Source organism: Pipistrellus kuhlii, unplaced genomic scaffold, assembly GCF_014108245.1.
Source record: "Pipistrellus kuhlii isolate mPipKuh1 unplaced genomic scaffold, mPipKuh1.p scaffold_m20_p_15, whole genome shotgun sequence".
Classification (NCBI taxonomy): Eukaryota; Metazoa; Chordata; class Mammalia; order Chiroptera; family Vespertilionidae; genus Pipistrellus; species Pipistrellus kuhlii.
In genome coordinates, this window is record NW_023425460.1 from 5,570,415 (window position 1) to 5,585,640 (window position 15,226).

The 15,226-nt window shown below is 46.0% G+C and overlaps 1 protein-coding gene across 29 annotated transcripts in view; it reads left to right on the forward strand.

Moving 5' to 3' along the window:
• The window catches only part of KCNMA1 (potassium calcium-activated channel subfamily M alpha 1), a 669,206-nt gene that overhangs the window by 385,298 nt on the left and 268,682 nt on the right, over nt 1-15,226 (forward strand). For all 29 annotated transcript variants that reach the window (XM_036438135.2, XM_045581697.1, XM_036438142.2 and 26 more), the window contains exons 4-5: nt 5,903-5,996; nt 6,789-6,900. In XM_036438135.2, the coding sequence (XP_036294028.1) occupies nt 5,903-5,996; nt 6,789-6,900 (206 nt within the window). The remainder of the gene's footprint in view (nt 1-5,902; nt 5,997-6,788; nt 6,901-15,226) is intronic.

Genomic DNA, 15,226 nt, shown 5'->3' on the forward strand with positions numbered 1-15,226 from the left:
TGGAATGGGATATAATGCTTATTGATTGTCTAGTATATAATTAGAAGTGTTCAAGGTATCTAAATATCATCACCCATGACTATGTTCATTCTTGTTCTAGGATAGGAGAGGGTGAGAGAAAATTGGGGCATGTTGAGGGTCATCCATCTTTAAACATTTGGATAACTGGGAATTACTTCTCTGTAAGTGGAGGGACTTGCCCTCAGCTGATGGGATTAGCCTTCATGATGCCACTACTACTCAGGATCCCTTGATAACCTCCCCATCATTATTTTTCCTTTAAGTATTCTGAGGATTTGTAATGTTCCGCAGGACAGTCTTGACATAGAAGGTTTAGATGTAGGCTGGATAGCTCAGCTCCCTCTAGACTTTCCCAGACTATTCAACAAATGAATCGATTTTTTCTAGAATAGTTTTACCTCCTCCATAAGTCAGTCAATCCCATCATTTTTGTATAAGCTCAATACCAGGATCTGTGGATAGCAGATACAATGTCTGATGTTCTTTTTTTATCTCCAAGATCTTGCAGTTCATCTGGAGAAGGAGGTGGTATGGCGGAAAGGATGCTGAGTCTCTGTACCTCTTAGCATCGTGACCTTAGAGGGGGGGGGGGTGCCGAACCCCTGCAGAAGAGAGATGATAACAGTATCTATTTTGCCAAGTTAGGAGTACCAAGTGGAAGAGTATAGGTCAACTCTATACAAATGCCACGTATTATTACATTGAATTAAATGATAATCAACATTATATGACAGTTTAGAATTCCTTGCTCCTCATGCTATAGGAGTTCAGAGGTGGGAGAGATCAGTGAAGCATGAGTAATTTGCTGAGTCATGCTTTTCAGTAGCTTTGAAGGCTGCCTAAGGTTTGAGCACAGAGAGGGAGGAGCATTTAACGAGACCACAGCAAAAGCATAGCTTTAGAATTAGGAACATATGGGTCACACTCAGGAAATAACGAAGGCACCAGTTCATAGTAGCAGAGGGCTTGGCTAGAGCATAGCAGAGTATAAAATGGAAGATGCAGGGAGAGGCCAGGTTTTAGAGCTTCTTTCCCAGCCAAGCTGAGTAGATATATGAGGCAGGAGGGAACCATGATGATGGATGAATGACATATTTTAATTAAATTAATCTGGCCACATTGCAGAGGTAGGACTAGGAGAAGAGTCTGGAATCATTAAGCTTTTTGTATTGATCCCTGTCTCTGGTGCTGTAGGCCTGAACTCTGGTAGTCCAATTTCTCAGGTGGAAATTGAAAAGGCTCCATCCAATTTCAAAAGGTACTGGCCACAAGAGTGAAGAGAATTTAAATATTGGAAATTATTTCAGAAAGTGCCTCACTAGTCCCTTCCCTCTCTTGTGGTTATTTATTAAACCATCTCCGATATTTGCTGTTGTTATGCCTAAGCTGCTTAACATTTCTTTACCTCTTACAAATAATGGTCTTGATAACCTCCCCATCATTATTTTTCCTTTAAGTATTAAACTACACATGTGCTGCCTGGGCACGCTCTGGTGGATAATTGGAATGTCATTGGTGAAGCTTGCATAGCAGTGTTGTAATTACTTCCCTGAATCATCTTAATTTTTTTCCCCAGCGTCCACATCTGAAACTGAAAATATTTGTCCAACCCTTAGGTCTCAGCAGTTAGTCAAGTGGTATGCAGCTGCTTATCTGAAGGTGGTCTTCATGCCTGATCATCTCATTCAGATCTGAGTTCAGATCTCCTCAAGCAGCAGCCCCTGTAATTAGCATGTAGTTGCAAGCAAGGTCTGAGCAGTGGTTCGCAAAGGGTGGTCCCCACATGAGCAGCAGCATCTGGGAATCCTTAGAAATGCAACTTCTCAGGACCTTCTCTCAGATCTACCAACTCAGAAGCCCTGGGAGGTGGGCCCATGACGTAACAAGCCTTCTAGGTGCACGCTAACATTTGAGAACCACTGTCCTGAACGAGTATCTTCACAGGGTTGGACAGCCAGACCCAGGGAGGGCAGACAGACTTCAGAGAACTGCAGGGAGGTGTAGAGGCTGAGAAGAGAGGGCAGTTACTTCCCTCTTGGAGATGATGCAGACGTTCATAGGAATAACTGCTGGAAGTGAGATTTCTGTCTTTCCCCCTTTGCCCTTTGAAAGAGGACCTGGGACGCTGTGGCTTGCCTTGTGCTTGGGAAAGACACGTCCTTAAGTCCGTCTTCAGGAAAGACTGTTCTTACTCATGGGCCTCATTGGACATTGTGTTGTTAAATTGATGAGGAAAGAAGTATATTTCCCACTTTGCGTGAATCTTATTTTCCTGTATAGAGAGAGCTCAATTCTGAGACGTTACTGTTGATGGTTAGGAGGAAGTGGGAGTTTGTATTTCAGCCTCTATCTAACACTGGATATTCATCCCAGAGGAGCAGGCATTTCTTGAAGGTGCCCCCGGGGGTCCAGGTGAACACTGACATTTGTCTAAGGTTTTAGTATCAGTCTTGATCCACGGACTCTGGAAACTGAGGAATAAATAGTTCATCAGCTTACCACGTGTCTTGTGTCCTCTAATTATTGTCTCCAATTAACCAAGGAAAATATAGGGAAAGTCCATTTTCTACTGCCAGGATTAAAACTAGTGTCCTTATTTCAATTCTTAAAACTCCACTTTTTTTTTTTTTTTTTTTTTTTTTTTTAATTGGCAACACAGGTCCATAAAAAGCCGGTTCTCCGTGGACATGCTCATCAGAATGGCGAATTACATCTAAGTGTGTATCTGAGTTCCTTTCCTTGATGGTTAAAAAAGTGATTTAGTTTCTAGCTCCTGGAATTTCTGTATGTCTAGACAAGGAACTCTCCTACTTTACACTAGAAGGAAGAGGAGTTTCTATGTAATTGTCCCATCCTACAATGAGCATTAATCATTAAGATACAATCTCTTTGGGAGAAAAGAAATCCTGGCTAATATGGCCAACCAACCCTTCTGTTTGTTGAGATCCATGAACTTATCCATGAGTTGTTTCCATCTTGGGAGTGTAGAACTTCCCCTCCTGGTCTGTGACTGTGTGAATCCACGGACCAAAGGCCCTGAGAGGACTGATCTTGGAGGGGATCCTGGCCAACAGTTCTGTTGCCACTTAAGAAAATCCAGCAGGACATTCCTCCTTGCACTCTTTGGCAAGTTAAAGAGCTAAAAGGGGTAGAAAACTGGTTAACTCCCTGGTTAATCTGGTCCTACCTGGGCCCTAGGGGCTGACCCTCTTTTGTCCCCAAATTTCCTGCTTCCCTCTCACCTTTTCATCTCAGCAGAGTGTGCTCATTTATTGGTGAGCTCCAGCTGAGGAAGGACTGCCAGCACCAGTGCATAATTTACTCCCTTTACTATTTCAGCTCAAAGTCTAGGACTCGAGGAATGATATGAAACAATGATTAAATCGGCTCAAAATCTGACAGAAAAAAAGGGTCTATTATGGTTTCAACATTATTCTCTGTAAATCAGAGGTGCTGCAGAGGTATATTTTTCAACACCATGTCCTTTAGCACCAGCCCTCTCTCTGTTGCCTTTAGAAATGGGCGGCATAGGAGGGCGCAGCAGAAATGGCAAGGGGGCACAGAACGGTGGAGAGAAGCTGCTGCAGCCTGATCCTTTATACTTTTTTGAACATCTGCTTCTATTTCTGTTGAACCAAAATGCCCTCAATGGCATTGAGCTGGCATCTCTTCCTACACTGTTCTGTCCTCTCCACAGTCTAGCAAGCTCATTCCCTACAAGATGTATTTTAAGGTAATTACCAAATTATCCACAGGAGCCATGGGAATAATGGGAGCTAGAGAACTCACAGGACCCCCAAACCTGCCATCCGTAACTCTAATAGCTATTGTGAGGTCAATAGTATGGTTATCATTTGACCTTGGTGAAGCAATGGTGGGTTTCCCATAATAGACTTAGGCACTGGGATTTTCACTGTCCCCTTGACTGAATACCCATCAGTCTTGATGGATATGAATTTATAATGCACAGCTAAGCTGCTGTTGGCACACATGAAGACATGAGTGTGATATTTACCAACAGAGCTCCGAGGCCTCCCTCTCTTGCTCAGGTCTCCCACAAACACACGCCTTTGCTTTTTCATAGCAAAGGGCTACATGGTCTCCTCATGCTTTGGGATCCATAGTGGATTTCTGGTCAACCGACTTCTGTGCTTTCTTTCTCTGCAGCAAGGGTAGCTAAGGACTCTGGCACCTGGGAACCTTGCAGGCTCTGTTCTTGAAACAAAACAGAATGCCATCGTGGCTTGGGAATGCAGCAATGTCACATTAACTCTAGATCTGCATTTTCCTTTCTCTGTTTAAACTGATACCAATGGAGGAGAGCAGGCAAAGAGCCAGGCCGTGATGTCTGGCTTTTTCTCCTGTCTCCTTTCAGGATTGGACTAAGCAAATTCATTGTCTTTCCTCCAGATCCCTTACTGTAGTGAAAACCCAGTCAGTTGTTTCCTTTATAAAAGAGCCATTTTTTTCAGTGTTTGTTTTCTGTTCAGTCTCCTTAGTTTGTAAATGCAAATGTAGATTTCTCCTAATGCTTTTCTGGAGGTTCTTTCCTCCTGTTTGTGATTTGGGAGGTGACAAAGGGCATGTTTGACCTGTGATAGAGATGAGAATGGATAAATGTAGTGCATGTAATATGATCCCACAGACTGACCTGCCCTGGCTCTACATGGGCCCTGCATTCCCCTACTGCACAGATTCCTGCCTGTTGAACAACTAAGCATTGTCCTTACAGACGTGCAACTATACTAACTGGTATTGCATACATCCGTTTCCAAACTGGTAATACTGGGAAATCCTCCATCCCGCATTTCTCAAGCTTGCCCTCTCCTGGCCTGGAGGCCCACGTTGCTTTCCATCTGGGGAAAGTATTTAACTTCTCCCCACACTCCCCTCTTTTGCTCACCTCACCTTCCCTTATGCTCCTGGCCTGGGTGTTACCATTTGCTTACTGATAACAGTATACTATAAGTTTCATTCTCAGCTCTGAGATGCTTATGAGCCTTTCCTGCTTCCCACCCAGCCCCAAACTTGGGACTCTATCACACACTGATCCTCGGATCAGTTTGACGCGGGAAGGCGTGTACCAGTTTGTATAGTAGCACACTCTTGATCTGCCGACTCCTGAACAAAGTAGAGTGTGCTGGGGTTCGCATTCGCTGCTCGACACTCACAGAGCCGGTTAACCTGCATGCCAAAAAGAAAAATGAAATTAACCCTTAGAGTACTGCTTCAACGTTTGGTTTAATGGCCTTGACTTTTACCAGTTAGGCAATGCTTCTTCCCGGATCAGAGTGCCGCACATGAATCCACACTTAGTCTCCCCAGAACCTCACCCAGGATCCTCTCCTCCACAGCTTTCCTGAGGCGCTCCTGGGTCCTTTTCTGTCAGTCGGCTGATGGCTTTAAAAAGGTTCCAAACATGGCCACCGTGTTTAATTGGAAATGGGATCCACTGCCAATGTGCTGAAGGGTGTGAGGGACTGTACTCAGCTGTGGGAACGTGTCCTCTAAAGGAAAGAAGTCAGTCCTTTAAGGGTTAATGTGAAACTAAGGAGTTTGGTAGTGTCTTTTGCTTGTCCTTCCTCCAAGGTGTCTGCATGACCTTCTTAAAAATTTTAGCTCAAATGTGGAATGGTAATAAAAATAATCTAGAGAGATAGAAAATCATAAAAAATAAATAACAGAACAAAAGACCGAATGGTTGAATGGAAAGACCCCTTGGCGATGCTTGCTTGATGATCACACGGGGTAGGAAGACCAAGCGCTTTATTTTACGGATGTTCACTGTGTCCTCTACCCCAGCATCACCGCTGTGTGGCCTGCGGGAGACTGGGCGGTGCCTCTCACTTACCCAATGCTTTTTCTTCTTCCTGTCTAATAGCCCAATAGAATCCTGCCAGAATTTCTACAAAGATTTCACATTACAGATCGACATGGCTTTCAACGTGTTCTTCCTTCTCTACTTTGGCTTGCGGGTAAGTTGGAGCAACACTGCATGGTCCCACCACGGGGGTGCAGGTCTTGTACCCCAGGGCCATCCTCCACCGACGTCTGCTCTCACAGGCAGACAAAGCCCGGCGTTCCCAGGGGACGAGGCAGCCCTGTGTCCGGAGTTTCAGTCTGTGGGAGAGCCTTTTCCTTAGAACAGCATTTTCTGGAGTATATGTTAATTGTGTTCACAGGGGGAGAAATGGGGATTGGAATAACTATTATGTCTCCACTGGCCAACTGCTTCTCTTCCCTCCATTCACACTGGAGGGCATTGTTCCCTTAAACAGAACTTAGAAAAGTGCTTTTTACCTTCAAATGTTTGTTTATCAGCTGAATCCTGAGAGAACAGTGGAATCAAGCAGAGGGTGGGGGGAAGTGCAGCGGGCAGCAGAATTTGGGGTTTGGGAGTGTTTATGACGAGTGGTACCGAGGTGGATTACAGAGGTGTGTGTGTGTGTGTGTGTGTATGAATGAATGCATCCATATATGCTTTATTTACATTAGAGTCTTTTCCCTCTGATGCAGTTGAAAAACCACAGAAAAATATACTGCCTGAGCTTTCTCCAAAGCCAACAGAGCAAGCAATAAAAGAACAGCCTTTAGAAACAGCTGTCTGAATTCTAAGACAAAAACTAGCATGTCATTGGTGTAGATATGAGAAGAATATAACATCTCACTCCAGACCCCCACAAGAAACCAAAACGTAGCTTTTGGCAGAGTGTCTTTTGAATGCTGGCACCAAGCTTCTCATTTTTCCTCTCTTTTCTTCCCCCCAGTTTATTGCAGCCAACGACAAGCTGTGGTTCTGGCTGGAGGTGAACTCTGTGGTGGATTTCTTCACGGTCCCCCCTGTGTTTGTGTCTGTGTACTTAAACAGAAGTTGGCTTGGTAAGTCAGCCTCTCTCCCCTTCTTCCTCCTGCTTCCTGGGCCATGGCTGAAATAGAGACTCCAGGGCGGGTCAGAGGGCGGGGCTGCTTCTGTGGGAAGGAAGTTGTGTGTGTTACTGTGAACAGCCCCTGGAGTGTTAGAAGCTGATGGGGACAGTTCTCCTTGGAGCACCAGACCACAGGATTTGCACAGCCTGTTCTTCAGGTAATGTGGTTTGGTCATTGTGGAAGCCTGGTGGCCATCACTGTCACAGCTGGGACCTCTGTGTGCCTGGGACCTCTGTCACCTTGTATTCAACTTGAAGTTAGTGCTGGACAAATAAGCCCATGGAGGCAAGGCCAACTTTCTAAGTAGCTGATTCGGGTGCCCAGAAGACCAGCTTGGTAAAGCCAGCTTCTACATGCCTCTCAGTTTTATAAAGAGTGGGTCCTGTGTGGTTTATTTACAGCAATAGTTCCTTTGTGGGCAGGATAAGGCAAAGCATCTCGAGTCACTCCTTGCCTTGAAGAAGACTGAGCTCCCTGTGCTAAAAGAAGAACTTCTGCCTGGCCTGTGTCACTCAGTGGTTGAGCATCAATCTACAAACCAGGAAGTCATGGTTTTATTTCAAGTCAGGGCACTTGCCTGTGTTGCAGGCTTGATCCCCAATATGGACATGTAGGAGGCAGCCAGTCAATGATTCTCTGTCATCGCTGATGTTTCTGTCTTTCTCTCCTTCTCCCTTTCTCTCCTGTCTCCACTCTCCACATCACCTCCTATCTCCACTCTCCATGTCACCTCCTGTATCAGGACTAGGGTAGCTCAGAGGATGACTGTGGCAGGTCTTAGAGAAACAGTTTTAGGGTTCTCTCTGCTTCACTGAATAATGTTCTGCTGCCAGGTGTCTACAGGGGAAGAAGAAAGGCTGAAACAGGACTTGGAGGACAATTTGTGGGTTCCATCTGTTTTTATTCTCAGGATTTTTTTGTCTTAACTTTATTCCTCCCCCCAAATTATATATATGTCTAAGCAACCATCCAACCATCTGACTATCTGACCAGTAGCTAACCAGGGTGCAGATGTTCAATGCAGGGGCTGCTGAGCTGTGGTGACTTGGCAGCTGTGGTTCTTAGGTGATTCACCTGGAACCAGGGAGGAGGAAGCCTAATTCTGGGTGGGTCACTTGAGCACCATCCTCTTGCAATCCAGGACCCCTTGGGGGATGTCAGAGAGCTGGTTTTGGTTCAATCCTTGCAGGCTAGGTCGAGGCATCCCACTGGTGCATGAATCTGTGCACCGGGCCTCTAGTATGTATATATTATAGTCATTATAAACATTCAAAAATGCTTACATAAAGAAAATATTAATCATATTACCCTCCTGCCCCCCTCCCTGCCTGCTCTCTGGGCTGCTCTGTGTTAACGGCCCCCAAAACTGTCCTTCACATTCATTCCACCACAGAAAGCATGAATGTTCACACGATAGTGTGTTAGAAGTCATGGTTTTTGTACAAGATAATTGTGTGAATCACATTATACAATAATGACATCTCTTCAGCACAAAAATCCATCTATTGCTGTGCCCCAGTTTATTCAGCCATAACTCTAATGATGGACACATGATCATTTTCTTCTTCTACTATACACAATGGTCTAATAAACATGCTCATCCATGTATTTGTACAATTCTATTTGCATAAGTAGTTCCAGGTTCCTGGGAGAGGACTTGAATATGTGTAGTTTACTTTGCACAGATATTGATGGATAACATTTCAAAAATGTAGTGTCAATATGTTGTAGCAACATGTTGTGATGTTCTTGCTAGCACTGTGAATTTATTATATACATAGTATCATATATCTATATAATAAAAGCCTAAATGACCATTGCAGTCGAACTACCAGAATGACCAGTCACTATGATGCACACTGACCACCAGGGGGCAGACGCTTAATGTGGCAGCTGCCCCCTGGTGGTCAGTGTGCTCCCACTGGGGGAGAGCTGCTCAGCCAGAAGCCTGGCTATGGCTGGCGAGTGTAGCGACATTGGCAGGAGCCTCTCCTGCCTCCATGGCAGCACTAAGGAACAGCAAGCTGAGTGGTAAGGAGCAGCAAGCAGGCAGGCATTAAGGAGCGAGGAGTTCCAAACTGCAAGAGGGATGTCCGACTGCTGGCTTAGGGCCCAATACCCCTCCAGTACACAAATTTTGTGCACTGGGTCTCTAGCTTTAAAAATAAGCATCTTTTATATATAGTATATCTAATAATCTCATGCACACATTGTGTGTGTCCTCTTATAGGACACACTATTTTCTACCGGTTTTCTCATGCTTGATTTGAGATGTGTGTGCTCAGATTGGGTGTTCCAGCCAACACAATGAGCCCATTGAGCTGCACACATATCTGAGAGATGGCTTCCATATGACCCAGATGTGCTCTGCAACCAAGGGTTCCAGACACCTCAGCTTAGCTGTTAGATGGCTTTGTGACTCAGGGGCTCACTGTTCATCACTTGACCTGTTGTTTTCACCTGTATACTAAAGGTTGGGCTTGGCGATCTCTATGGATCTTTTAGCTCAGAAAGTCTCTAAGATGTTTGTATTGATAGGTAAATTTGGGATGTAGGTTGTTGGGGAGGACTGAGAAGTTAATGAAATTAAATCACCAACATTTCCAAAATTACATATGGTCTGCTAACCAGAGCTTTTCCTAACTATCCCATTGCAAAGAGTACACACACACACATACTCCCTTGAAGAGACAAAGAAACAAAGAATGAAAGAAGGGAGATAAGGAAGAAGAGAGGAAGGATAAGAGAGGGAAGGGGGAGAGTGAGAAAGAGGGAGGAAAGGAAGAAGGATGGGAGGAAGAAAAGGAATGTGCCTTCTCTTGGTTATGTTCTGTGCACTTAAGAACCACTTTTCTTTTCTGGAGCCTCAGTTTTCCCATCTGAAAAAATGGGAGGGTTGGCATAATTACTTTCAGTCTTCGTAGTTCCTGAATTTTAATTTTATGTAAGGGTCCATTCTATCTGGGGCCTTGTGGTCCTAGATGATGAGGAGGCCCCTTCCTGACCTTGGTGGAGATGCTTCTGCAGCTAGCAGGCCTCACCCGGGTAAGGGTGTAGCACCAAGCCTCCACCTTGTGAGGGAAATGCGCTCTGGAGTGTCTTACTGCCAGGAGACCTTGGGTGTTTTAAGAATCCATGCCTTCTTGTAGAGGGCTTAATCCTAATTTTTGGAGGTGTGTTCTGATCTAATGAAATCTATCAGAGCAAACAGAAAAGGGGGAAGAAAAAGGAAAGCGAAGAACATGAGATACATTCTGCACCTACTCTGGTTGCTTTTCAAAAAATGTTCTAAGTGTGCTTCAGTTTGTTCATTAATTGAACAATATTTATTAAATATCTACCATGTGTCAGGCACTTTTCCTGAAAAAACATAGCCCAAGGACATTTTGGGCCCTGAAATAATGGTAATGATAATTAATAATAACAATAAGCAAATAACCTTTCTCCTCTTGTAAGAGAAAACACCTTGAATAACAACACTTCTTGTTCTTTGGTAACTGAGCCCCTGGGTGAGATTCAGTACCGGCCTGCCTGCTGTAGAAGGGAAGGTGGAGTGATGATATTTCAAGGCGGGTCTCGTGCCTGATTTAATACATGGGTTATTACACCAAGAGACAAGCATTGTACCAGCTAGCTGCCAGCGGTGGAATGAACATTCCCATGCGTACGGCACATAAAGCAGAAGGAATAATCTCATTAAATGGGGCATTGCAGGAGGTGCCGCCTTCCTCTCAGGAAATGAAAAGGTTCTGCCATTACTGAGGATTGGACTGAGCTGCAGGACAGTGCGTCTCCTGGTTCTCCCACTCACACCTCCATGGCCCTCCCCAGGCAGGGGTCTGGGCTGCAGCTGGCACTTCGGGGCTAAAACACAGGGAGGGCATGACTCCCCACACTGACTTTCCCACAGCATATCCCTTACCATGTTTGATTTCTTATTGTTACTATATGGTTGCCTATTATATAGTCCTAGAGGCCCAACACACACAATTCGTGCAAGAGAAGGCCTTCCTTCCCCTGGCTGCCAGCACCGGCTTCCACTGGCACCTGGGACCCAGGGTTTCCTCTGGCTGCAGGCAGACACCAGCATATTATGCTTTTATTATTATAAGTAGTGTGGTAATTACTTCCTTTTTTGTGCATATTCTTCGTGCCTTTGATAGTCTATTACTAATAAAAGCTAATATTTATTCTGGTACTACTAAGTTCTGGGCACTCTGACAAGCCCCTGACAAACATGAAGTCAGTCCTCAGCTAGGAATTATGTTCCCTGTTTTACAGGTAAGGAAACTGAGGCTCAGAGAGGTTAACTCTTTGGTCCAAGGTCACATTGCCAGGCTGTGATGAAAGAGGTGATTTGTCCCAGATTTGGTCTGACTTTCTGCCCTTCCTCAGGCTGCCTTCTCCCCCCTCTGTCCTGCCATGGAGAGTTTTGGGGTTTGAGGAACTGGGTTGGGGATGACTCAGCTGTTGCACCTTCCATCTCTTCTCACTCACTGAGGGCTTCACTGTGGGCAGGCAGGAAAGAGATTTTATTTAAGAACACATTCCCTTGCCCTGGCCAGTTTGGGTCAGTGGATAGAGCGTCAGTCAACCTGCGGACTGAAGGGTCCCAGGTTCGATTCCAGTCAAGAGCACATACCTTGATTGAGGGCACATCCCCATCAATCAAAGGGGGGTATGTGGGAGGAAGCTGATTGATGTTTGTCTCTTATTGATGTTTCTATCTCTCTATCCCTCTCCCTTCCTCTCAGAAATCAGTAAACATATGTTAAAAAAGAAAGAAAACACACACACACACACACCCTCATGGCTTCCCACATGTCCTTTCCCATGCCCAGTTTCTAGAGTGGCCACTTGGACCTGGGAAACGCAGGTATCTCCTGAGTCCAGGGGCACCTTAGCCACTTGTGGATCAGTTCTGCTTCCCCTGAGGGAGCCTGGGCTGCCACAGAGCAGAGAGGATCCAAGTTAATTAAGTACTGGCTTTACCCCATCCATTCACATTATGGCTCAGCCACTTGCTGACAGGTGACTCCGTGCAAGGTCATTGTCCCTGTCTTACACTCTGCCTTCTCACCTGCACAATAGGGCTCTTAATAGCACTCAGCTTGTAAGGTTGCAGTGGGGATTCAGTGAGGTAATGTGAGTAAAGTACTAGGTACATAGGATGAATTTAATGATCACTCCAGGCCTCTCTTTCTTTCTTTCTCACCCACATGGCAGACCTGAAAGCCTCAGGGAAGAGTCTGGCCGGGTGGCTCAGTTGGTTGGAGTGTTGTCCCATACACCAGAAGGTGGCAGGTTCCATTTCCAGTCAGGGCACATACTTGGACTGTGGGTTCCATCCCTGGCCGGGGCAGGTACAAAAGGGAACTGTTTGATCTTTCTCTCTCACATCAATGTTTCTCTCTCCCTCCCTCTCTCCCTTCCTCCGTCACTCTAAAATACATATCCTCAGGTGAGGATTAAGAGGAATAACAAAAAACAGAGCACCAGGGAAGGAAACAAACCAGAATAGGAACCAAAAATAAGGCAGCAGGACGTGAGGACATCCACGTTGACAGGCGGCACGCCGCTGCTTTTTTTAATTCCCGTTCCCACACACCAGCTTTTTCACTTCTGTTTCTTTCACAATTTTTTTTTTCTCCTTTCTCCTTAAAATAAGTGGGCCTGGAAATGAGAGATGTGTCTTATTTTGAGACGTGAATGCTATGCTCTGGGGAGAACTCTGTTCTCTGTGGGTCTCATGCTTTTGGGAACTCTGTCCCTAAGGAAGGCCAGTGAGCTGTAGGTGGCTCTTTTGTGTGTTTACATATTTTTGTATATAAAAATATGTAAACACACAAAAAAATAATGCACTCCCTAGCCAGTCAGTGAAACTGTCTTTCCGAAGCACCTACTGTGTGCTCAGCACCAGGAGGAAGGCCATCTGGTTGGCCGCTCTGGCCTTGCTTTACTGTGATTCTCAACATCCTCGGGCCCCTCTTCTCTGACGGAGCAAATCAGACGCGAGTGAGGAGCCACAGTCACAGACCCTGGTCCATGTGAGACCTGGCCTTGGCCCTGAGACTTAAGACCCTTCAGCAAACTCTGCTACAAAATAGAAAATGCCTTTTAAAAAAATAGAAGAGTTAATGCCAAGCCATAGGGCAATTAAAACGACTTAGGCTCTCTGCTTATAAATATACGCCCGAGGAGTACGTTTTTGTGTCATAAGGTGATAAAAACAGGTTTGTAAAAGAAAAAGTACAGGTTCTTAAAAACAACAGTAACTAAAGGACAAAACATCGTTCCTGTTGGAGACGAAGGCTTCAATCTAGCGGTGGAACCAAAATAAACACACAGGTAGCAACAGCAGGTAACACTGCCCACTATGTAATTAAGTCCCAAATTGCCAGGTACAGCCTGTCAGGCCCCTGGGTGTCTGGAGGAGAAAGAGCTGCTGTGGGCGGGAAGGCGAGGAGGCCTCAGGGAGGGGCGGCTGGCTGAGGCTGTGGCTGGGGAGCCCCAGGGTGGGACACAGAGCCAGTCTCCAGTTTGGAGGACACCATCCTAGATAAGAGGTGTCCTTTCCCTGTGCCAGGCGTCAGCCTCACGACCTTGCAAGGCAAGGGGCGAGTTTGTTCTCGTTGCAGTAAAACTGCTACAAACAAGGTCTTAAAACAGCACACATACACATTGGTTGTCTTTCATTCTGTAGGTTGGAGGTTAACACTGGCCTCTCTGGGCTAAGATAACAATGTGCTCTTTTCTGGAAGCTCTGAGGAAGATTCTATTCCCTTGCCTTTTCCAGCTCCCGTAGGCCACCTACATCCTTGGCTCACGACCCCCTCCTCCTTCGTCAGAGCCAGCCATGGTGGGCTGTTTCCTCACGGGCTCCTCTCTACTCTTGCTCTCTAATCTCCTCTTGGCTCTCTTTTCTGCCTCCATTTCCACTTCTAAGGACCCTGGTGATTATACCAGGTGCTCACCTGGATAATCCAGGGTGGTCCCCCATCTTTTAGTCAGTGGTTAGCAACCTTGATTTACCTGCTACTTTGATTGCCTTTTGCCTTTAAGATACCATAGTCACAGGTTCTAAGGATGAACACGTACATTTTTTGGGGGGTGGGGGTATTACTCTGCCTATTTTGCCAAAGGAAGCAGATTCAGAGGGGATAAGTAACTTGCCCAAAGGCACAGAGCTAGAGCCCAGAGCTGGGACCCGTGCAGGAGTGGCTCTGCACAGCGTGGAGGCCAAAAGCTCTGGCAGGCGCTCAGGGCTGCAGCACCCTTGTCACCTGTACTGACCCAGCCCGCTGTGACACCTGAGACCGTCACTCACTTGTAGGTTTTTTTGTTTGTATTTTATTTATGTGTTTATCTTTAAATGTATTTTTATTGATTTCTGAGAGGAAGGGAGATGGAGAAAGAGAGAGAAACATCAGTGATCGGCTACCTACTGGGGATTGAGCCCATAATCCGGGCATGTGCCCTTGACTGGAATTGAACCTGGGACCCTTCAGTCCTCAGGCCAATGCTCTATCCACTGAGCCAAACCAGCTAGGGCATTGTTTGTGTTTTAATTGTCTAGATAGACTTGCCTGTTTTCCATCACGGTTCTTAAGCAAGTTACAGCCAGCTCTGGAACCCTGTTCTGTGTGGTTGCAGCCACTGAGGGCACAAGTTAGGTCCGCGTATTCCCTGCTTAAAAGCTCTCCTTTCTCAGAACTCCTGCTTTCTGCCTTTCTGAGTTCATGCAAAAGAGCAGAAGGAAGCCAGAATTTTTGGAGTGCCAAGAGGTGGACGAGTTTTGGTGGCATGCCACCATGTTCCCAGGGAAGCTGTGCATGGGGTCAGAACCTCACTCTCCCCTTGAGTGGGCATTTTTCAGGGGCTCGTCTGCAGTCTCAGGGGTCTCACTGTTGCTCATCCACTTCAGAAGGGGTCTGGCCCAGGGCCTCTCCCTGGCTGGAAGAACCCCAGGTGAGGTGAGGTTAACACCTGGACCTGACCTTAACCAGCCCGGCACTTGGTGAGAATAAGTGAGAGTGGAAGCCTTGGCTGGTTTCTCTTTTTTGGACACCGGTTATTTTCAGTGTGTTGAGATTTAACAAAACAAAACAAAACAAAACAAAACAAAAACAGAGAGTGAAGGCAGCCCCTTTTGGGCAGCCCAACCAGACAGGCAGACCTAACTCCCAGCCTCCCCTTCCCCTCCAATCTTGCCCCCTACTCTCCCTAACCCTTCCCCCTCCTCTCCAGCTGCCTTCAGCTTCTGGGGGGCATTTGACAG